Raw genomic sequence first — 23,993 nt, 5'->3', positions numbered from 1 at the left:
TTATGAAAGTGTCATTCGACCCTGTATTTTTACAGCTGCTCTGCATTCATTATCAGAGAGGCCCTTCATACAGTATGTTTCTTTCATTTCTACTCAAGGGGTGCTATTATTTTGGAATTATTCAAATTTAAGAGTGATAAAGGGCCTCTCTTCGGGGGTTCTTACTAAACAGACCCCTAGCGTCTTACTCCTTTAAGGAAAAAGGAAAGGTTTTGGAGAAAAAAGCAAAGAAAGGAAAAAGGTGTTAGATTACGAGCCTCTTGATTTGGGAATCAGTACTGTCCACCATGGTGGCTTGGAGACGTTACGCCTTGTCTGGCATTTAGCAGGTGCTCCGTAGGTGGCTGCTGAGTTGAATTGGTTTGGGAAGAAGCAGGGGATTACGATCCTCCTTATACAGATGGGGAAACTGAGGCTCAAAGAACTTATAGGTGTGTTTTTACTTTACCAAGGGCTCTCACCTAAGTGAGCTCACTTAAAAGCTAGTCCTCATAACCATTATGTGTAACGCAGGGAAGGGAAATATTTTCGGGTAAGAAGCTAAGAGTAATGACGTGCTCGACATCCAGTGAATGAGTCACTGCTGACTCCCCTCTACAAAGCTTATGGGTCTCTGCTGCTAAAGAACTAAACCTACTGATGGCAAAGTTCAGGCCCTCAGGCAACAATGAAAAGAAAGTTGCTCTTCTAAGCACAAAAACAATGAGAAAGTTATTGGCCTTCTTAGGAGCTGAAAAAGTCCAGCAATATAGAGAAAAGCGGCTCTATTGGTGGTAGTGTAAACTGATCCTATTTTATGGGGTAAAATTTATTAATACCTACCCAAATCAGAAGGAATCTATCTCTGACATAGCAACTTACTTCATCAGTATATTCCCACTACAGACTTACTGGCACACAGATATATATGTAGAGTACAGAGATATATGAGGAAAAGGAAATAATAAATGTAAGAATACGAATATAAGAATGTTCACTGTGACATTTGTTGTTAGTAACAGAAAACTGAAGACGGCCTAAGTGCCCATCAATAGCTTGCTGGCTACACAAGTTTTCTGGGTGGTAACACTTTACGCAGACATTTGAAATATACCATTAACCTATGTATTGCCATGAAACAAACAAACCAAGACATAGTAAGTCAACAGAAAGCTGCTTAACAGTATGATTTCCTTTGAGTAAAAACACTCATCAAATATTAGTGATGGCTCCCTCTGGAAAGTGAGATGGGCTATGCTGCTGTTTTTTGTTTGTTTTACTTTGTTCAATTCCATACTCCTTGATTTTTCATGGAAATATATTTTTAAAATTCTAAAATCTGAGAGAAGCTGTCTGATTCTGGCTGCCTGAGGAGCTTTTTACGCTTTGCCCACCAGTAAGCAGAGCCCAAGGCATGGCTGGCTGGCTAGGGCCCTCCTGCACCACAGGGGCCTCATGCAGGGCTTGCCTCGCTCACCGCTGGTGCTCAGGAAACATTTTGAGAATAAATAAGGATGGCTCACCCTGGTCACTCTTTTTTGTTGTTGTTAATCCTCACCTAAGGGTATTTTTCCCATTGATTTTCAGAGAGAGAGTGGAAGGGAGGAGGTGAGGAGACAGAAAGAAACATCGATGTGAGAGAGATACATCAACTGGTCAACCCTCCTGTGTGTGGGCTGACACTCTGACCACTGCGCCACACAGGCCAGGACTATCCTGGTCACTCTTTAGTGAAGTGAGATGGAAGGACATCAGAACACAGAGATGGCGTCACCCTAAAAAATCTGTCAGTGGGTTAATGGAGAATAGTTCACAATGACCACATGGATAGGGTTGACTTACATGGAACAAAGACTGGCTATGTAAGTGTCAACTCACCAAAAAATAATTTGGGGGCTCTATTTGCAATGGATAAAGATTTTTAATGAGTTCTGACCATATGTTACTTTGAGCATCCCTGAGGGCATTTGTCTGTTGGTTTAGAGGTCAGAGCAGCATCAAGTGGGGGGAATCTTGGAGAATGCTCAAGGATCCGGCCAATTCAGTCCCTGAACCTTCTCAGCATGTCCCTGTAGTAGGGAGTTTGGGCTACTTGTATTCCAGAGGTGGGGAGGCAGAGAGGCAGAGTGGGAGGAGGGAGGGGAGAGAAGAGCAGGAGAGGACTGGAAGGGGGGGGGGTGGATGAAGAGAGAAGAGGCCAGTGATGAATAGTAGCTTCTCTGTATTATCAGGTGTGATTTGGGGACAAGTATTCTGATTAATGAATGATTCTCACTCACTTTCTAAGTATATTACCTAAAAACACAACACTAGGTAAGAATAAATGCCTTTTTCTTATTTAGTTGGTACCTAACATGGCCAGGACACTGAAAACGACTTCCTCCTCCCACCCCCCCGCCCCCATTTTCTAGCCCAGGGTTTAAATCATTAGACTGAGAGAAAATCTTTAGGTCTCCAAGTCAGTGGCTCACTCCGACCAGAAATTGTCTAGCATCCTTTACAATAAGATAAAATAAGATCAGAAGCATAATTAGTTGGTGGGTGACATCGGTAATAATGAGGTCAGTCTTGAACTTGGAGCAGGAGAGTTCAAGGATAGCTCTCCTGATAGCGGACAGGATTCTGGACGCCCCTCTTCTCATCAACGCCCCTCACATGCTCCCTGTGGCGAGGGCAGCCTAAGCAGAGCAAATCCTGGACAGGAGCCCGCCCCTTTACTTTGGAAAAATGCGAGCTGCTGCAAAAAGCCTGACAAAACCATGCTCCTACCTGGTGAGGGGGTGAGGGTGGAGATGGGGGAAGGATTATGTGGGAGCCATGCTTAACTGAAGAGGCGCCTCCTGAACCTCAGTGGCCACCCAAGTGCACAGTGTGGAGCTCAGCTGTATCAACACAACCATGGTGCCCTGTGTGCTGGGCTGTGGCCTCCCTCTGCTGGGACAGTAGGGGGCAGAGGAAAGGGCTGGACAGAGCATCAGAAGACTCAGGTGTGAGTCTTACTTAGCTCCAGGACAAGGTGCCTCATTTCTCTGAACTGCTGTTTCCATAACTGAAAAACAAGAATAAAAATTACCCACTGGATCTGCCTCACAGGCATGCTGGAGGGTTTAAAGAAAACAGGGTCAGGAAAGCATTATGTAAATTGGAAATCCCCATAAAATGCAGGCTGTATTCAGTAGCCTGTGAGAGAGTTGTCTAACTGTGATCTTTAAAAAAAAACACAACAACCCAAAAGCTTGCCTAAGTCGCATTCCTAAGATACAAATACAAAAGGTTAGTGAATTACCAAGTAAATGAAGTATTTCACTACGTTCATATCACTGTCTAACCTACGTCTTAATTCTATAACTCATGGTACCAGATACTCCATAAAGAGCAGTATGTGAGATTACAAAGGTCTCGTTAGATATAAAAAAGGATACATAATAGAAAAATCTAATTGTGTATGATTTTAAAAAAATCGGACTAGGTTATTCTTAAAAGAACTACCGTAGTGGCAACTGACCTTGTAAATGTGTAGAGTTATAGCAAAGAGTTTAAAAAAATAGCCTGAGTCCAGATTCCCTATTTCACAACTTCAACACGCAGTGTGTGTTCACTCCTATTTTAGACGGCTGCGGCTCGGGCCGGCCCAGAGCCTGAGCTGGGGAGGCCACGGCGCTCGGCTTCCTGCAGAGGACGGTCAGCTCTTCGGGTCGGGGCCGTCCCTGGCGCAGTCCTCCGCGGTCTCCTCGGAGCAGGACAGGCTCAGCGCGCTCGCCACGGGATGCATCCAGGACGTGGTCTGTGTCACGTGACTTGAGAACAAGGAAGGCAGTTACAGTCAGGAGGCGGGCCCACCCCGCATGCAAGCGCTCGTCCTAGCCACACTGTCTGCCCTGCCCGGCTGTGGTCCCCTGGGACAGAAGCACTTGGAACCGGACCCAACCTTTTTAATAAGTCTTAGATGTGTTTTAAGGTTCAACAAAACTGTTTCTGCTTTTTTTCTTTGGTAACAAGAAATGCAGGGAGTGATTCATCTTGGATTCCTCGCCTTTCCTGACCTGACCTTCATTCAGCCAGCAGTTCTGCGACTGTCTTGCGCTAGCATCCCTGGACTCTCTTCCTTCCTCTCCTTTACAATGCTCTTGCCTAGGTCACTGCAACTGCTTGTCTCTCTGTCTCTGTCTTAGTTCGTTTTTAATTCATGCTCCATTCCAGCCAAGAGGTCTTTCTAATGACAAACGGACACTGACGCTAATGTGCTAAAAATCCAGTGCCAACCAATGCCTTTGGGCTCAGATACACACTCCAGAGTAAGAAAGTTTTGTTTTTTACCTTCTTCAACATTGCTGTCCTCTCTGCTACACTCTTCCTCGCCCACCGTGTTAACCTAGTTTACTGATTCCAAGCCTTCCTCTGGATTCCTCTGATCTGTGCCCATGGTCTTATCTCTTATTATGCTATATCATAAATGCTTATTTTTAGGCCTTCTTATGACATGTGAAGCTCCTTGAGGGCAGGAACTGGTTCTTTTCTCTGAGTTTACGGTGCCTAACATGTGCTCAGAATAAATGAGTAAGCTTTTCAGGGAAGGTCACAAGCAGAGGCAGGGAAGGGCATACACAAGGCGTAGGGCATGTTCGGGTAGTGATGAAACAACAGAGCATGCCCCTACCTGGTAGACGGCATTTCTCAGCACTAGTATCAACACCCACCTGGAGCTGGATGGGTCTCCTAAATCCACTGCCATCTGCCCAGTGCCTAGTACTGGACAGACAGCTTCTGGAATTAGGGTGATCTGTTTCTTTTCCTTGGATGTTCTTTCTGGCCCTGGTTTACTCCACTGCCCTCATCCATCTTAGCTTAGTTTCCCCCACCCCATCCTCTCCAAACTCAACCTCAGAAGCAGCATCAGGTCTTAGAGCAAATCTTTCTGGGGGCTGGCACTCCTGAGGCTCAAATAAGATTGTGGATCTAAAAGTATCTCCTAAATTACAGGATAATTTCCAAAGTGTGTTCCAAGGATCTTTAATAAATGCTATGTAAAGAAGATAATTTTATGGTCAAATCAGTATGAGATACACTAGGTTAAACACAGTTAGGCAGGTTTCTTTACTCTTGGATTTCCCAGGACCTTAAATATATGACGGTGTTTTCTGACTTTCCAAGAGTACGCGATGTTTCTCACACTAGCGTGCCCCCAGGAGCATACACACGGGACTCGTGTTCTATAGGACACAAGGTAGGAATTATCACAAAATGCACTAGCTTTACTGGCTGCTGCTGCTGCTAACTACGAATGCTGGACTTAGTACAAAGGGTTACGTTCACTGTTGTTGCTGCATTTGGTTTGCTTTCAATCCTAAACTCTAAATTCTATCCATATCGCCCTACTCAAATCATTCGACCTGTCTGTTTAAACATTACAAGTGCATCTTTCCATGGAAGAAGATCTTGGATAGGTTCATGATTGATTGGGTAAAAGGGTTAAGCTGTTTAAGAGTCAAGGTGAGGGTGGTAGGGCCCAGACATCATCATAGTTTCACAACCTTGGAGTGTGGTTAAGTGGTACAAAGAATCGTTATTCTCTGGACAGTGAGTCACATGGCTATTACCTCTAATGGTTTAATGGAATTTCTCATTACGGAGGCTGAACTTACTAATGCAGATGGTTCTGCACAGGTTAGCTTCATTGCAAGGCCTTTATAAAGCTGGAAAGCTGCCTAAATTGAAAGCGTTTTGAATAAATACTGAGTGTAACATAAGGGGACTGGAATGCCACTGCAAGGTGGAATGAGGGCACATCATCCTGTACAAAGTACGTGTTTAGAACTAAAAGGAGCTAAAGTATATACACTTTAATATTTACATTTACAATATGTTAGAAGAGACTTTCAATTACCTGAGGGGTAAGTCCAGGTGCATGCTTTCCTATTTGACTTTTTAAAAAATTATATTCTCATGCTTGAAATATTATAATTGCCCATATACAAACATTCCATTAAACTGATCATTTAAATTAATCAAAAGCAAAATGTCTAAGAAAAAATTGTAGCTGTAGACTCTGAACAATGAATATTAGAAGGTTCCACTAGAAAGTCACCCTTGCCAGTGACCTTCATTAAGCACTTTTTATCAATAAAGCAACACCTCATATTACTCCAAATACAAAAATAATGCCATAAAATATTTACTGATCAATCTTATGTTCACAATATGCTTTTCTGTACATTTAAAAAACACACATACTTAAACACCAAAAGTGCAATTATAACAGCTGCTCACTAGAAAACAATAAAACTTTAGCAGCAGAGAGAGAGTGTTCTAGGCTGCAAGCACTCATTTCACCCCTGGGTCGTTTGTGAAAACATCCAGAGCCAACGCTTCTGAAACTCAGGTGAGGCATGCACAGTGCCTGGCAAAGAGTACACATTCAATGATGATAGTGGCCAGTTTTATGGATAACTAGGGCTTTCTGATTGTTGTAAGAAAAACTTGGGATTCTTCCTGTGAGGTTGGGCTGGGCATTTGTGTGTGTACTGTTCACTTTTATGTCCTGGTGACCACTGCAACTAAAGAGCTTTGACATAACCAGTATGATGAGATCATCCCAGACTGACCGGCTTGGAGAACAATCTAGCACTGGAACTATTTCCTCTGTAATTTATATGCTTGGTAATTCAACTGAGAAGAGAGAAAATACATCAGCCCTGTTGATGCTGCTTAATTAATAAAGACCCCATGGTTCACAGAGTGAGGTGCTGCTACTGAGCATGAGAAATGTAGTGGTCCGGAAAATGGATGGGGCTGATGTGAAACACAAGCACCTTCCATTGGAACATGCAGCACCTCTGGCAAATGTTCCTGCAGAGCATGTATCTGACCTGATTTGGGGGTGATCCACAGCAGTTCAGCTATATATGAAAATCTAAAAAGCATAATGCCACTTGCCTCTGAATGATCGCCAGATCTGTTGTTGGAAAACGTTAATATTTGATTTGGGAAGATGACTGTGTTGAGTTTTTTTCTTTTATAATAATAGTAAACTGAAAGACATAATTTAGAGCTTATTAAAAAAACCAAACCTAATAGAACATGCTTTATTTTATTGGCAAAGAAATGTAAGTGAATTATTTAAATTTCATTATAATTACCCTCCATATGTTTCTTACCTCCTAGTATGCAAAATGCTTTCTTTCAAAATAAAAATTTAGGACAGCATGTTAAGATAAAAGTGGTTTAAAGATAAAAAGTGCACTAGTTTTGTAGAAATTCATTCTTATTACCGTCTGTGATGATGAAAGAGGCCGTTTTGTTAATCTCCCATTGAGGACGGCACTAGTTACATAACATTGTGAATTCAGCAAGATTGCAAATATTTAACCACATTTAAGATAAAGCTGCAGAATAACGCGCTGAAGTAATTAACTTCCAATGCTCTTTTATTGGGGGTGGGGCTATCCTCTTTTTAATCCTCAACACCCAAAGACAGGATTCTACTGATTTTAGAGAGGGAGGGAGTGAGGGAGGAAGAGAGGGAGAAATATCGATGAGAGACAGAAACGTCAATCGGTTGCCTCCTGAACGTGCCCTGGCTGGGGATCAAACTTGCAACCTAAGTATGTGCCTTGACTGGGAATCGAACCTGCAACCTTTTGGTGTAATGGGACGACACTCCAAGCAACTGAGCCATCCAGCCAGCGTAGGGTGGTGGGCTATCTTAAGTATATAACATTCATATGAACTAGAAAACAAGCACAAATAAGTAAATATATGTTAATTCAACCTGTTTCTGCCACCAGTAACTCAGAAACACTAGAAAATTTTACAACTGGCCATAAACTGCAAGTACTAATTATAACAGAAGATTTATACTTTAAAAAAAAAAAATCCAAATTTAAAACAAATTAGCTAATAAGAACAAAAAGTGAATCATGACAATAAAATTATAAAAAAATCAGCATGTAATCTTGTCAGATACTGGTTATGAGAATCACTATAGATTAGAGATAGGAAGTATCCATTCCAAACATGTGAGAGAAAATTACAGGCGGTTTGGAGTTCCCACTGACATATTAAGACCTCTCTCTTACATAATTTCGGAAATATACTGCTAAAATCGAACTGGTATTTCTCGGAACACTTTGAGCATTCTGTAATTAGGAATTTGACAATCCAGTGAGGCTCTGATGAAGTATTAGCAGGATCCCATCCAAATCTTTACAGTTTTGAAAACAAATTTTATTTTTATTATATACGTATGGCACTTTCTATAAAAAATACATAAGATATCTTTTGAAATTTTAAAAATCCAATTACAGTCGTGCACTGCCTAACCACGGGGATATGTTCTGAGAAGCGCACCACTAGGCGATTTTGTTGATGTGGGAACTCATGGAGCGCACTAACACAAACCTAGGTGGCCCAGCCGACTACACGCCCAGGCCGTACGGTCTCGCCCACTGCTCCCAGGCTACAAGCCTGCACAGCATGTTACTGCACAAAACAACACGAAGACAAACCCAGCAATCAAGAGACATGGAAACGAGAGGCAGGAGGCTGCTACAGGAGTAACGCTGCTTTGTTTTACAGCAAACTTACTTTTTTGGAAGTACAAAGAATAAACTCTAAAATAATGATAAAAAGTACCCTACAGTAAGTACACACCCCAGTGGCATTTTTCACACCAGCACCATGGCAAACGCAGGAGCAGTGTGCTGAGCTGCGACACGACAATGGCCGCATCACTAGGCAACAGGAAGTCTCTGGCTCCATTATAATCTTACGGGACCGCCGTCATGTATGTGGTTCATCACTGACCAAAATGTTGTTGTGCGGCACATGATCTTAATTTAAAAATCTTCAGATCTCAGATATTATAGTACAAGAATCTAAAGCTCCAGTAAAATACTACTTATGCATAATAAAAAGTGCTATCTCACTAGACTTGCAAAACTAGAAAAAGAAAATTCCTGAAAAAATTTAGAAGTATCAATTATATTTTTTCAAATAATATACAGAGAAGTAGATTGTTGGCAATTTTGTATAAAGTCAAAACATCCCAGGTCCAAAGCTGATGCAATTAATTTTTCAAAGAAAAAAAAGTGTACTATAGTCACAGATGACAGTTCTGGGTAACTGTTAAGAATTGCTATTGTTTCCGATCATGATAGGGTAAAAAAATACAGAAGAACTGAAAGAACTCGTCCTACTAACACCGATACTGACACACCGGACTATTATATGCTAATACACAACTATGTAGAATTTTGTAGTTGGTATATTTGTTACACACTGTAGAGCGGAGGCAGCTGCCCCGGCAAAGACTACATTTCCCAGCTCCCACTACACCCTTATGTGAGCATATGACTAGTTTCCACCAGTGCAAGGCGAGAGAACTGATGTTTGTGTCTTTGGGCCAGCGGTTTTTAAGAAGTCGAGTCCACTACCTGAATGCAGAGGACACTGAGGAGCTGGGGAATGGCAGAGCCATGAGCTAGAAGGTGCTGAGATCTCAGAAGAACAATCCACAGCAAAAACAAGCCACCCGCCCACCAGGAATCCCTGCACAGCTGGTACGTGAGCTGTGAGGGGCTGAAAGGCGGCCATCTGTCACAGCGGGTAACGCCACTCAGGCCACTGAAAGCAAGAGTACTTCGAGACGAAGCTAAGGCTATTACTTTCCCAGTCAGGATACGTACAACTTCTACCAACCAGAGATCTGTCTAAAATACAGAAAACAGGCAATAAATGTATATTTTCATGCTACTTTAAATACATGTCAGTAATCAAAATGCTCTGCCAGAACATAGATTCATGAAACTGAATTTAATTAGAAACAAGTTTGGCAAGACCATTGCCCAAGTTTCCACATTAAATTTCCACTTACAAGTGGAAGTGCATGAAATACAGAAGTTACTTTAATTTTTAATGTTCTTATTAAAATAGTAAGAATTATAATACAAACCATAGGGCTTTTACTTAATTTATCCAATAAAATACATTAATAAACATCTGACTAATTAAGTGACAGAATTAGAAATCTTAAAAAAACTTAAAATTATTTGAAACATAAAATTTCAACTAATTTTATACTTATTCTATCTTTTTCTACCAAAGTTAAATCAACTACCCTGAAAATATAAAAATATAAATATACATACTGTATTAGAGAAGAACTGTATGGCCTAAAAATCACAAAGCTGGAAGGGACCTTGAGGAGTTCCTTACGAGACCATCTCTAAAGTCTTGAGGTGTTTCCTCAGTATTATATACTCCATCACAGTTAAGTGCAAAAGCCACTTGATAGCGAGTGTTATAAATTAGTTAAAAATTATGGGATAAAAACCAAACGTGCCATCAAGTTTGACAGTTCTCTCATGAGCTTTAAGTGCTGACTGTCTCCAATGGTGCTACCCTGGACTTGTGGAGAGGTGGACTTAACTGTCTTCTGTAACCTTAGTGTATGTTAAAGCAACGAAAGCATGACGCTCACTATCTTCATTTTCTACATGAGGAAACTAATACTGAGAGAGATGAATGAACTTACTCCAGGCCACACAACTAGTAAGCATCAGAGCCGGGATCTGGATCCCAATCTGACTTCTGAAGATGTAACCGTTGTTACCCTCCTCTCCTAGGCTCTGTTGGTTTCAACCATGTGTGTGGAGGTTCTGGGATGGATTAAATCACCATGTGAAAAGGGGTCTTCAGCTTTACAAGATGAAATAGTTAAAAGATATACTGACTAATTCAATGATCATAGATTATATGTCTAAAGCATTTTAAAACACTTGCCAAGAAATTCATAAAAATTTGATTAAGCATGAATAAGAAGTACTTGTGTGAAGCCTGCTTCCTCAGCAGTCTTGTATTACTCACATCACGTGGCAATGAATTCTTAATGTCTTGCTCTGTCTACTAGGCTGTTAGCTTCTGGAGCCCAGGCCAGCCTATACATTTTTACAGCCCAGTGTCAGGCTCACAGAAAGTGGGGGTCAATAAATGTTTGATGCATGGATTCCTTAGATATTCCACTGATATAGTACCACTGTTACAATACTGAGTAAAAAATGCTCAAAACTGATAGACTTTATAATCTATAATAATTTACTTATTTACAACGAAGGCTCAGATAAAACAATCTTTAAATGTGATAACACAGTCGACTTGCCCTGAATGGCTTAAAAAATATGAGTATAGAAACTCAACTAGACCAGGAAAAATGCTTCATCTATTTAAATAGTCTAAATGTCACCAAATAGGCAGGATTACTAGCCCTCTCCCCACCAATATTTTCATATCCAAGTAACTTGAAAAGCTCTATTCATACATTTGATGGTAATAACTGAATCACTGATAACAAACAATTCAGACCAGAGTTTATTTGCTAAATAGCTGGAGATATATGTACACTTACTCAAATCCCAGGCTTTAAAACTATTTCCATCAAATAAATACTTGTGTTAGCTAAACAAAACTTTTGTTAACTACTGGAGCATAAAATGCTACCAAAGACAAATAACTCCATGGCAAGTGGTCTGGCTAAGTGCTCACCTTCCCCTAATTCCCTGTTACGGGGGTGATTTGATCATGCTGGAATTTTCAGCCTCTGAAATGACTGAGAATGCAGCCAGAGCCATGTTTATAAACACCTGCCGCCCAACAGAAGGATGGAGATTTTCAGAGAGGTATGTACCTGGCTAATGCTGAGGCTAAGTCACCAAGTCAGGTATGATCCAAGAAGATTTCCAGCCTCTCAAAACCCTAGATCATTCATTCATTTGATGTGGGTGTCCAGGGAGGTGGCAGCTGGAGAAGACTTTACAGCAGACACTCATTTTGTACTTTAGAATGCCCTTTGATTCCGATATCCCTATTTGCTTTGTATACCGATCTCATGAACCTTATTTCTCTCCACAATTTCTCCAATTGAAGAAACAGGCTAAGAGAGTTCAGTGCCCTGTCCTCCCTCGGTAGCAGAGCCAGGGCTTGGATGCAGACTAGACCCTTGCTCTTTTGTACAGACTACGCAGACGTGGTCTCAAATTCCAGATGGCCCATGTACTCACTGACTTGCTTACCTGTGTGTCTCTGGGAAAGCTACTTGAACTCTGAGTCTCAGTTTCCTAATGTAGCAAATATATATCTGCCTCAACAGTGCGTGAAAAAACAACATGTATAAATCCCCTAGTTCCATACCTGACACATTCGCGGTCTGCCGTAACCATCACCCTCTCCCCTACACCTCTAACTCCCTGTGTTAGTTTTCTATTGGTGTAGTTACAAATTATCACAAACTTAGTGGGTTAAAACAACACAAATTTACTGGCTTACAGTTCTGCAGCTCAGAAGTCCGACATGAGTCTTAACTGGGCTAAAATGAAGGTACTGGCCAGGAAACATTCTTATCTGGCGGGGAGGTGTTCATCATGTTTCCTTGCTCTTCCAGCTTTTCAAAGACACCCACATTCCACGGCTTGTGGCCCCATCTTCAAAGTTAGCAACGTAGCATATCTCTGACCCTGCCACATCTCTCACTATCACATCTCTTTCTCTGACTCTTCTTTTGCCTCCCTCTTCCACTCTTAAGGAAGCATGTGATTAGATTGGGTCCCCCTGGGTTATCTAGGAGAGGTTCCCTATTTTATTTAAAAATATATGTATTATTGATTTCAGAGAGAAGGGAGAGGGAGAGAGAGAGAAACATCAATGTTGAGAGTCATTGATCGGCTGCCTCCTCCACATCCCCTGCTGGGGATTGAGTCCGAAACCCGGGTATGTGCCCTGACCAGGAATGGAACCTCAATCTCCTGGATCCTAGGTTGATGCTCAACAGCTGAGCAACACCAGCTGCGCAAAGCTCCCTATTTTAAAGTCAGCTGATTAGCAACCTTAATTCCACCTGCAACCTTTACACCCCTTTACCATGTAACAATGTATTCAAAGGTTGTAGGGATTAGCATGTGGATGTCATTTGGGAGCCATTATTCTGTTTGCCACACTCTCCTTCTCTTCAGCTGTTTCTTCCACTAAAGACTAGGTTCTAAGGGGAAAAGCAATGGTTTGGATTCATTCTTGCAATCTGCTTAAACTTGATAAATGTATAGGAATAAAGAATATATGCTGCACTGTAATGGAGATCATTGGATGAAGAAAGGGAGGTGCTAAGGATCTTATGGAAAGTAACTGCGATGGACTGAACTGTGCCCCCACTCCCTTCAATTCACGTTGAAGCACTAACTTCTAATGTGGTTATATTTGGAAACAGGGCCTTTGCGTAAGTAATTAGGGTTACACGAGGTCGTGGAGGTGACCCTGGTACAATGGGGCTAGTGTCCTTGTAAGAAGAGGAAGAGACAAGAGTCACTAGAGATATCTCTCTCCCTCTCCCTCTCTCTCTCCTTAAACTCCCAGAGAAGAGGCCATGTGAGGACACAGTGAGAAGGAGCTGTCTACATCCCAGGAAGAGATGCCTCAACAGAAGCCAATCTTGATGGCATCCTGATGTTGGAATTCTGGCCTCCAGAACGGTGAGAAAATAAACTTCTGTGGTGTAAGCCACCCAGTTTGGGGTACTTTGTTATAGCGGCCCTAACAGACTCATACAGCAACCACATTTTTAAGTGAAGGTGTTTGACAAAAAACTATCTGTTCGTAAATTTAAATAAAGGATCCTGAAGGCAGAGAGAATTTTGCATCTGGCTAAATAAAATGTATAACCCAGAAAGGTGATGAATTTCCAAAGTATTTTACCCAGCCCCAGAAGACTGGCTACAAATGTACTTCCTGCTTCAGTTACACCTCCCATCGGTGAGGGGGAGAGCTTGGTGCTGGCTGTCGGGGTTGGATGTTTTTTCATTTCATTGGGCTTTGCTGTTCCGAATAACCTCAGCCAGCTGGCCGGCCTTTCGTTTAAATGACAGTTGCTCACACAGCGCTTCATATTGCTACCCGCTTCCTCGGTATTTATAGAAAACCTAGAGCAAGCTGTCTTGGGCTCCTGAGCAATGCAACCTCTCTGCTCCTGTCACAGGGCTTTGGACTGGCTAAAAAGTGGCATAAGTGTAGGCTGTGGCTACTGGTTTCTACGAGTAGCTGCGCACAAGTTGTCACTTAAAACTCCTTCATTGGCAAATAGCCATAGTATAAAATAAGAAAGGGAGAGGAACTAACATCTGTTAATCACTCACCAGGAGCAGCGTATTTTGTCGCGGTTTTATACCCCTTGTTTTATTTAATTTTCAAAACAGTCCTGAGAGATATAAACCACTGTCCTGGCTTTTGGATGAGAAAGGAGGTACAGACAATTGAATTAATACCAGTTACACCAAGGTCACACTCAAAAGTGGTGGCGTAAACATTAGGATCTAGTCTGTCAGAGACTAAAGCCTGTAGTTTTTTCTCACCAATTGCTTCTTCAAATTGCCAAGGACAGCAGCCATTCATTAATGAATATTTATTCAGTCCCTACACATACCAGGCACTGTACAAGTTACTGGATAGTCTAGGCCAGTGGTCACATAGATGGTTCCATCCAAACTAGTGATTTCAATACCTTCCAATTTATTCATAGCTAAGAAGTATTTGGGGACAAAATATTAAAAAGGTCCAGATTTCTTCCTTCATTATAGTCTCGTTAACAAAATGTTCAGGATTCTTATACATGCAAAACATAGTGAGGGGCCTACATGCCTTCTGATCGTCTAGGCTCAGGTTAGGTGACTACGGATCATCGAATGAGCCTGACTTAAGCAGTATGCCAGTGGGTATTTCTTAACTCCTCAAAAGTCAAAGCAGAGGAATTAATGAGATCTTCAGTAGGAGAGCTCCTGACAATGTCCACTAAAGTAGAGTTAAAGTAACCTGCCATGGATTTACAAGTCAAAACTAGTAGCTTTTTATTTCCAGTCTGGAAACTATCCCTTCTTCTCCTCCCTTCTCACATCTCCTTAATTTCTAATTACATTAGAATTACCTATAATAGGCTTTGCTTGCAAAATAAAGCTAGTGGGTAAGAAAATATAACCTCCAATTTTTCTCCTGTTTTTAATTTTTTAAAAATGTTTTTATTGACTTTAGAAAGAGAGGAGGGGAGAGGGAGAGAAACACCAGTGTGAGAATGATACATTGATCGGCTGCCTCCTGCATGCCCCCTGCTGGGGATTGAGCCCGAAACCCGGGCCTGTGCCCTGACTGGGAATTGAACCGGCAACCTCTTGGTGCATGGGATGATGCTCGACCAACTGAGCCACACTGGCCAGGCACATTTATTTTTTAAATGAGATAACACACTAACTAGCCCTTAATTAATATAGCAGGCTGATGACGACAATTTTATTCATCCACATTCTTTCCTACCTGGGAACAACCCAAAGGGCTGTCCTACCCCAGTTCAGACCATCATTTAAGAGGCATTAATGGACTCTGACTGGAGAGAAATGAGAATAGCTCTGCCTACTGGAAACCAGTTATCCTCCAGGGTCATAAAAACAAAGCTTTAAATACTGAACATCTCCTAAGGACTGTGGGGAGGGAGGATGCTGCCGTTGTTTGTTACTCCAGCCTACTGTTTGCGTTATTGCTGCCCACCCTGGCACAGTTCCTGTGTTAGTAATGTGCTCTAGAAGACCGACAACTGCAAAGCCATGGCACACATCCTATGTGCCTGTTCCCCGCCCCACTGCACAGCAGGCACCTCTGGTCAGTCAAGGCACATGTCAGCGAAGGTGAACAGGGCCTCGGAAACCTTAACAACTACACCTGAGAGAGTGAGCTGGGACCCGCTGGCCTTCCCCGCTCTAGACAGAAACTCATTTTATTGAGAAATCACAGATTCCCCACATTCTACTGACACGCATCTCTGATGTCGTAAGTACAACACTTCCTCTGTAACAGAGAACAGGATTTATAACGTGAGAGGCCATGTCTCAGATTTTAGGATCTGATATAAAGGCATGTAAACACAATGAGTGATGGAGGATTATAAACCAAGTTTAAGGAACTTTTAAAAACAAATGATTATATCTACTTGAAAAATCACCCAAGTATAATTTAATGTTTGAAGCAAGCATCTGATATTGAGAAATTTGTAATGTTTATATAGATGTGTAGATGATATATAAAAATAATATGTTGTATACCCATTACATTATGAAACAGCACAGTGGTGGGCATCCTCTAAGATAGTTCCCCGGGATCTCACTCATGCCCTGGGCAGTTGCAGCCTACACTGTCACTGTACCAGGGCTGGTCTATGTGACCCATGGCACATGGCAGAAGTGATGGATGTCACACTTCTGAGATTGGTTAAAGGCACTGCAGCATTGGTCTTGATGTCTCTTGCTCTCGTTTTTTCTCTTGTCCTTCGCTTTGGGGGAAGCAAGTGTTGTGCTGTGAGCAGCCCAGTGGCCCCATGGAGAAAGGTCCACGTTGTGGCGAGGAAATGAAGCTTCCTGCCAATAGCCGTGTGTGAGCTTGGCACACATGCTCCAGCCCCACTAAGCCACTCTGCAACCCCCAGCCCTGGCTAACAGCTTGACTGCAACTTCAGAAGAAACCCAGAGAGAGCCACACTGACTCAGCAAAACCATACCTGGATTGTCCACCTTCTGAAACTGGGTGAGAAAATGAGTATTTACTGTTTTAAGCTGCAAAATTTGTGGGAATTTTATTATGCAGCAATAGAGAATCAATATAATCATGATCACTGATCATAGTAAATCTGAATCTTCCAATAAAAAGTAAAAGAGTACAATGAAACCAATGTAGCAGCTAATTTGTAATATTTAAAATCACTTTTACTATCAAACATAACTCACATAATGATTTTGTTAACTCATATACGTATAAAGGATATGAATTTGTAAAGTGGAATCACATAAATCCAGAACGGTCTACAACTTCAAAGGGAAGATGAGAACTTAAGCAGGAAAATGGTCAAGATGATCAGATAACTTCATTACAAAGCCATCAAGATAACTGACACTTGTCATCAAATTTAAGAATGTTGCAACTATCTCTCTAAGGATAAAATAAGAACATTTTCCCTTGAGTGCTCATATGTATCAAGTGAGCAAGCCCTGTCTATATGCATATTGGTTTACACACATCCATGTATACAGACATACATGATTTTAGTTCTATGAAACACTCCAGCAAGGCCAACTGTGTGGTATGTGAGAACACGGGCCCTTCCCAAGCTCCTTCTCTCCCTCCCACCCTGTGGGAACATGGTGAAGCCATCTGTAGGAGGACTGTGAGACCTTGGGAGCCTGGCCAGCTCCTTGGTCAAGGGAAAAACTGCTTCTAGATGTGGGCCTGGGCTATCTATAAACAACTGCAGAGAAACAGCTTGCATTTTGGTTTCACACATCCACCCTGTGCCCCATGCCCCGTGCTTTGTTTTCTGTACTCTATATAACCCTGTACTCAGAAAGGTTGGGTGGCGGAAACTTCACCAGCTGGCCTCCACCGGTGCGCACGTAAGTCCTAGTAAACCCATGTCTTTCACAGCCAGTTCTCCAGATTATTTCTTTGGAATCGATAAACAAAACACTGAAGTTTTCTCAGACCTCGGCTCTTTGCATAACACCAATACTTTGAATAAATTTGTTTACACTAGGTAAAATGTCTTCTCCTGTGTGAGAACTTATGTAGATGACTACAGGGTATTAATAGCTGTGCGATGGACACATGGATGGAGGGAATATTCAGTGGGGACTATATTCGTCTGGGCACTCTTGGGACAGCACTGACAGGTAATCCTTTGCCTGAGGCTCAGCTTCCCTCCTGTGTAACAATTCCATTTCTGGGAAATCCATGACAGGTGTCAATCTCGGGGAGAAGACTACATGTATACAGACCGTCTCCTCCAGTGCTCTAGAAGAATTAATTCAGTCACTGTTCTTTTTGCGTAAAGGTGAGTGAGGCAGTAACCTGAGTTCATTGATTGTTATTTCTTGCCTCCGAAGTACATTTACCTGGTAAGTGAACCACCTCTAAAACTAACGCAGGCGATCAAGGGTCAGGTTTTGGTTGGTGTAGTGGGAGGGTGAAGATTAAAAAGCAAAACTAAAAACAAAAAAACAAAACGAAGTTCCAGGAAAGACACAGAGTGGACGTGTGCCCACGCAGACAATGCTTCTCTGGTGATATCACCTATCCGAACTCAGCTAAGAGCCAAGAAGAGTCCCCATCAAATGTTACGAGTGAGGAGAGGGAGGGAGGAGGGCTCACCTTTGCTAGAAGGGTCTATTTTGGGCCAGGTGCTATGATAGACTCTTTTCATACATGAGCTCATTCATTTGGAATAGGAACCCTAGCCTGGGAAGCACTAACATTCTTTCCACTCTACAAATGTGGAAATTAAAGCTTGGAGAGGTTGAGTCCACAAGTCCAAGATCATTCAACTGTTCTATGGAGACATCAGCATTTGAACCCAATTTCTCCAACTCCAGGGCCCATGTTTTTCTTTCCCCTCAACCATACGACCTTCCTGATCAGGCGCACCTGCACCAGAACTAACACACCTGACTACCCCTGCAGACACGCACTCAGGGGCTCTTCACAAGCAATTCAAATTAGTCTGATTGTCTGGTGTCCTGTCCTCTCAAATAAGAAACCCTGGGGAAGAGAGTGAAGTGTGTAGAGAATAAAGGACAGGGGTGAGGGGTGGACAGGCACGTTGAGAGCAGAGAGATGATAGCCCTGTCTGTATTTCAGCTTATACAGCTTAATATCCCCCTGCAGAACTCACTGTATTATGTGTAAGATGGATGCTCATAATAATTTGTTTCTGTTCAGTGGTCTCAGTGTAAGATGGCGGGGAAGTATGTAACACTTATTAAGACTTTTATCAAGGATAGTTAAGCTAAAATTAGGGCAGGTGCTTGAACAGGGTTAACTTCCAGCATCCTGCTCCTCTGTGAGGCTGGGTAAAGGACGCTCTGGTATAGTGTGGGATTTTCTTATCTTTACCATTTGACCTTTCTGATCTCCAGGAGATAACGGATTATTTTTAAAACTAAGTTTCTAATCTGCTGTTTTAAAATGGATAAAGTATAGAGCTCTTTCTCAATGAGGATCTGTTTAAAATGTTTTTTGTCTCGTGACCATATTAAAACGAGGAGCTGGAGCTGGTGCAGTGTGTGCGTTTGTGTGTGTGTGTGCACCCGTGTGGTAGGGGCGGCGGCTGGAGGCCCAGACAACTCTGGGTCTGTGTAATTCTACTACTATGTGGCCTCAGCAGGTTCAGCCTCTTTTCCACAACCTATCAAATGAAGAAAGTATGGGACACATACCTAAAAGGGTGTCCTGAGGATCCACCAGGATAAGGTTTGTTCACACACGGTCTCGTTTATCTCTTCAGTTACTTATTTCCTGTCCTTCCTCACGATTATGTAAATTTCATGACATCAGGGAACTAGTGGGTTGTTTCACTACGGAATCTGCGAGGCATGGGCACTGCCTGGCACACAGCAAATGTTCAAAAAGTATTTGCAGACATATGAACTGTGTACATTGTCAAGCATCAAGTATTATTAAGAATCTTTAAGTGGAGTTTTCACTAGATTAACTTTCATACATATTAATACCTTAAGCCAGAAGTGAATCCAGGAAGTCACTATTTAAGTTCCAGCGATGATCCTGTTGCAATTTTTGGATGGTCCCCTTGAAATTGTTACTAGGGTTGTTTTTTTCTTTCCCCAAATGATACTTGATATTAGCATTTAAATCATGTGAAGTGAAAATGGCGAGCCTTCACTTCTTGTTTCTAATTTTTGTAACCTCCAAGAGGGTGTCTTGGTTTTGCTGATGATTCTGCAACTTCCAGGTTCCCTCCAGATGTGAAAGAATTGCTTACTTGGTTGAGATGCTTGTACTTACTTGATGAAGTACTTGATTCCATCTGCTGTGTAAGCTTCCTCCCATCCGTAAGGTAGACCTGGAGTGAAAGAAAACCAAAAATACACTTAATAAGACGATAAAGATAACTTCATGTCCTAGACACAGACTTCCCACATCTCTACAAGGATTTGAGTCTCTCTCTCATACAAAGTAATTTTCTACGAAGGAGGAATTAAAACAATTTTGATGAGCTTTCCCACTTAGCATCTTTAGGGCTTCCTAAATAAGTCCTGAACAGATAAGCTGCGTTAGCCCCGTTAACTGGGTTATAACCTGTCATTTCCATGTGGTGAACATGTTTGTCGCTGGATTCAAGTACAAATTTTTGGTGCAGGGGACAGTTTTTGCCTGGAGGCAGCCTCTGCTCGTCTATTCCAGTTCAGTTTCTTTAACTGGCTCCCTTTTACATCCTTGCACTCAGCTCCACAGGGAATGGTGCCTGAGTGCCAGATCAGCGCGGGTTTGAAAGCAGCTTTTGGACATGTCACAGTTCCTTATGAAGTTTAAGAGTTTAGCAAAGTGATTTACAATGGAGTGTGGTATTATATTTTGGTAATTAAGAATTTTGTGCACATAACATAAACGGCCAAACAATGTGCTAAACTTAACTTCCGTTTCTGTAACGGGACTGAGAACAGTCAGTCAGCTATAAAGAGATGCAGATTGAAGAGGGCAAGCAATTTTCTGGCCCTGTTTCTGTCAATGAGTACGTTTTTGTCCCCATTACACCAGGAGAACAGGCCCATACTGAGGCAGCCACCTTCTCTGATACTGCAATTAGAACCTTCTAGAACACAATGGTTTCCACCCCTCCACTCCATCCCTGAGTACCGCTCAGGATTTTAATTGACCTTTTGGATTCTGTCCTTGATACTGACTTATCACAGCTCCTTTGACAGGCATAAGACAGATTAACGCACTAAAGAACGGACTCCGAGCTCAGGCAGCCTTCTTTAGAAAGTTACTTGGCTGTAACCACAAACCACTGACTTACATTTACCCAAGTCTCAGCAGGAGGCAGGGCAAAAATGCAGGAACTGTGACTATTTGAATGAAATAAAACCTTAGTCTATCACCACTGCTTTGTAGAGAATGGTCTTTGAGAACGGCTCTAAGGATGTTTTTGTAATGAAGGAAAACAAAACAAGCTTTATTTTATATTCATCTCCAGTCTTTTAACACAAGTTGTATGAAATATAAGACCCTGGCCAAAAATTCATAACTATTTCCTTCCACCTAGGAGTTTCTCTTCTCTCTCAATGACCAAATGTTCCTATATTAAGTAGAAAAGGAGCACTTCTGGGAACTGAGCATAAGCAGTTGACTGGCTTCTTAAAAGCCCCAGAAGTGACACCACAGGGCTCCTCCAGGGTCCATGGCCAGCACGTGCTCAGCCAGCCAGACCGTGATACTGCTGCTGCAGCCGTTCGAGCAGACTTATTGTCTTCACGTTGTCTGTGCCTTTGCTACAGATCACTTCATTCATCACTGACAAGCCCCTCATCGGCAGCGAAGGATCTGATGACTGTACATAAAAGCCCTGTTTTCACGGCAAAAATGCCCAGAAATACCAGGGCTTCTGATCAATAAGCCAAAGACAGCTAGACGTTCAGTCAAAAGTCATCCTAATGTGACTGACTTCTGTCTACATGATTTATTTGTCTGTCCAGCACAATTATATCCATACTTCTCATTTCTCAACTCACAGATTTTAATGAAAAGGAGAAAAAATGTATACTTTAAAGATAGCATTTTTTAATCCACAGGCTCATTTGAAAATCGAGATTGACATTGAGATACCACATTCCCTATGCCATCAGAATAGAATTCCTGCCCAGGTGATTTTCTTACAATTATTGAACAGGGTCTACAACTTCACAATAGACTTATTAAAGGTAACAATTCAGATCTATTTAAGTCAAATGGTTATTTGGTGACTATGGCCATCAAGATATTCCTGTGTACTAAGTAATATGTATAGCTTATTTTAGAACAAATTTTCTGTTCTGGAAAAAAAAAAAAAAAAAGCATTTCTTTTTGAAAGACTGAATGGGTTCTTCTTTTAAATGCAGTTAATATAATTTGTAAAAAACAGACCTGGAGACTAAATTGAAAGTAACTATCTGTTGGTGACATTTCAGTAATAGAAAACACAATAAATGTCCAATTTTAAACTGAAAAACAGAATATACTGATAAACCAAGTAGTCTACGTTATACAAAAAAAAGCACTTTTGATTTCCACAAGCTTATGTGATTATGATGAACTCAGTTTTCCATTAATAAAGGTTTCTTTTCTTCACAATAAGTAATTGGGGCATAATTACGACATATTAGCTAATTACTTTTCAACAATCATTATTGTTCCAAGGCATTAAATTTTTTCTACATTCCCCATATCTTTATACTTGCACATAGGTAATGCTTCTATTTTCCTTTTATTTTCAGATTTGTTTTAAAGTTGTTGTAACAACTATAACCACTTGAAATTGTTTCTGATTGGAAGTGTTTGTGAACATTCTCTCCATCTGAGATCATCTGTTTCCAATCAAACACTTTAGGGTGATGAATCCAAAACCTTTGTGAGTCTCTTGCCAAGTAAGAGTATTGTACGTATTCAACTTAGACCACTGGCTGTTGCTTAAATGTCAAATATCCCAAAACAAACTCATCACATTTCCATACAAAATTGCTCCCTTCCAATTTCCAATTCTACTTATGGACTGAGATTCTCTTTGTCACTTTTGGTCCATTCATTAAATATTTATTGATCATTTATTATGTGTTCAGCTTTGTGTATTGGTGTTCAATATACAATGAGGAACAAAAAAACATGGGCCTTGATCTTATGGAGCTTTAAAAATAATAATAAATGAAGATATAATTAAAAATAGGAATAAGTATTATGAAGAAAAAGTATCAAATACTATGAAAGACTGAGTCAGCACAGATGAAGGCACATCTCCCTCATACATAAAGAACTCCTACATCAGCAAGAAAAAGGTCAGTGACCAACAGGAGTCTGTGAAACATGTGGAACAGTTAGGACTCAGGGTACAAATGCACTTAAACTAATATGAACATATGCTTAGCTTCACTCTTTTTTTTAAAAAAAAAGTGTTTATTGATTTCAGAGAGAGGAATTGAGAGGGAGGGGGAGAGAGATGGAAACATCAACGATGAGAGAGTCATTGATCGGCTGCCTCCTGCACACCCCCTACTGGGGATCGAGCCTGCAACCCTTGGGCATGTGCCCTGACCAGGAATCAAATCGTGACCTCCTGGTTCATCGGTCGACGCTCAACCACTGAGTCACGCCAGCTGGACTTAATTTTATTTTTAATAAGCGAAATACTAATTAAACTATTAGGAGAGTTCAGGTTCATCATGTTAGCGAAGATTAAAAAGTAGCTTAGTGAGACACTGTGCTGAGGGTATGAAGAGGCAGTCATTCTCATGCTGACAGAGGTTTAAACTGATAACACATTTACGGGCAGAAACTCTAAAATCTTAAATACTAATAATAACAATTGATGTTTATTGAGAGGTTATGTGCTAGGCACTGTTCTAAGCTCTATATGACAATACTAAGAGAGGTACTGGTATTATGTTCATTTTACAAGTATGGGGAAAGGTTAAATCACATGCTGGCAGAGGTACAGCCCGGACTCTTAACCACAACACTGAACTGTCTCTATGTACCGTTTAATCCAGAAATCCTCCAGGAATTTATCCTCTGGATATGCTTTATATAAAAGATTATTATTTATAAAAACAAAAGATGAAAATTAATCTAAATAACCATCAAGAGGACTGATTAAATTAAAACAATAGATCCAGATAATGGGCTCTTGTCCAGCTGTGGAAAAAAAATGAGGAGGTAATTTATGCACCAAGTTGGATAGGGGGTATAGTATCAAGGAAGGGTCTTTGGGGGAGCTGGAGTTATCCGGGTACAGACGGGAAGGAATCTGCAGGTGGAGCCAACTACACGTGCACAGGCTCTGGGCTGGGGAAGAGCCTGGCATACTGCGGATTTGTGATCATTGTTTGGGGAGCGCAGTGAGGGTGGGGGGAGAGCGATACGAGATTTGGATGGAGAGGCAGGCAAATCAGACTGCATGG

General features: G+C 41.5%; 1 protein-coding gene across 1 annotated transcript in view; it reads right to left on the bottom strand.

Annotated features, from left to right (window-relative positions):
- Window positions 1-849: 849 nt before the first annotated feature.
- Window positions 850-23,993, bottom strand: part of STXBP4 (syntaxin binding protein 4) — a 113,445-nt gene continuing 90,301 nt past the window's right edge. Inside the window, exons 13-14 of the mRNA XM_087826504.1 lie at window positions 19,849-19,906; window positions 850-3,776 (exon numbers count right to left, since the gene is read on the bottom strand). Coding sequence (XP_087682630.1) covers window positions 3,662-3,776; window positions 19,849-19,906 — 173 coding nt within the window. The 3' untranslated portion in view covers window positions 850-3,661. The remainder of the gene's footprint in view (window positions 3,777-19,848; window positions 19,907-23,993) is intronic.

Source organism: Miniopterus natalensis, chromosome 17, assembly GCF_054644295.1.
Source record: "Miniopterus natalensis isolate mMinNat1 chromosome 17, mMinNat1.hap1, whole genome shotgun sequence".
NCBI classification, from domain to species: domain Eukaryota; kingdom Metazoa; phylum Chordata; class Mammalia; order Chiroptera; family Miniopteridae; genus Miniopterus; species Miniopterus natalensis.
This window is presented reverse-complemented; position numbering and strand designations above follow the sequence as displayed.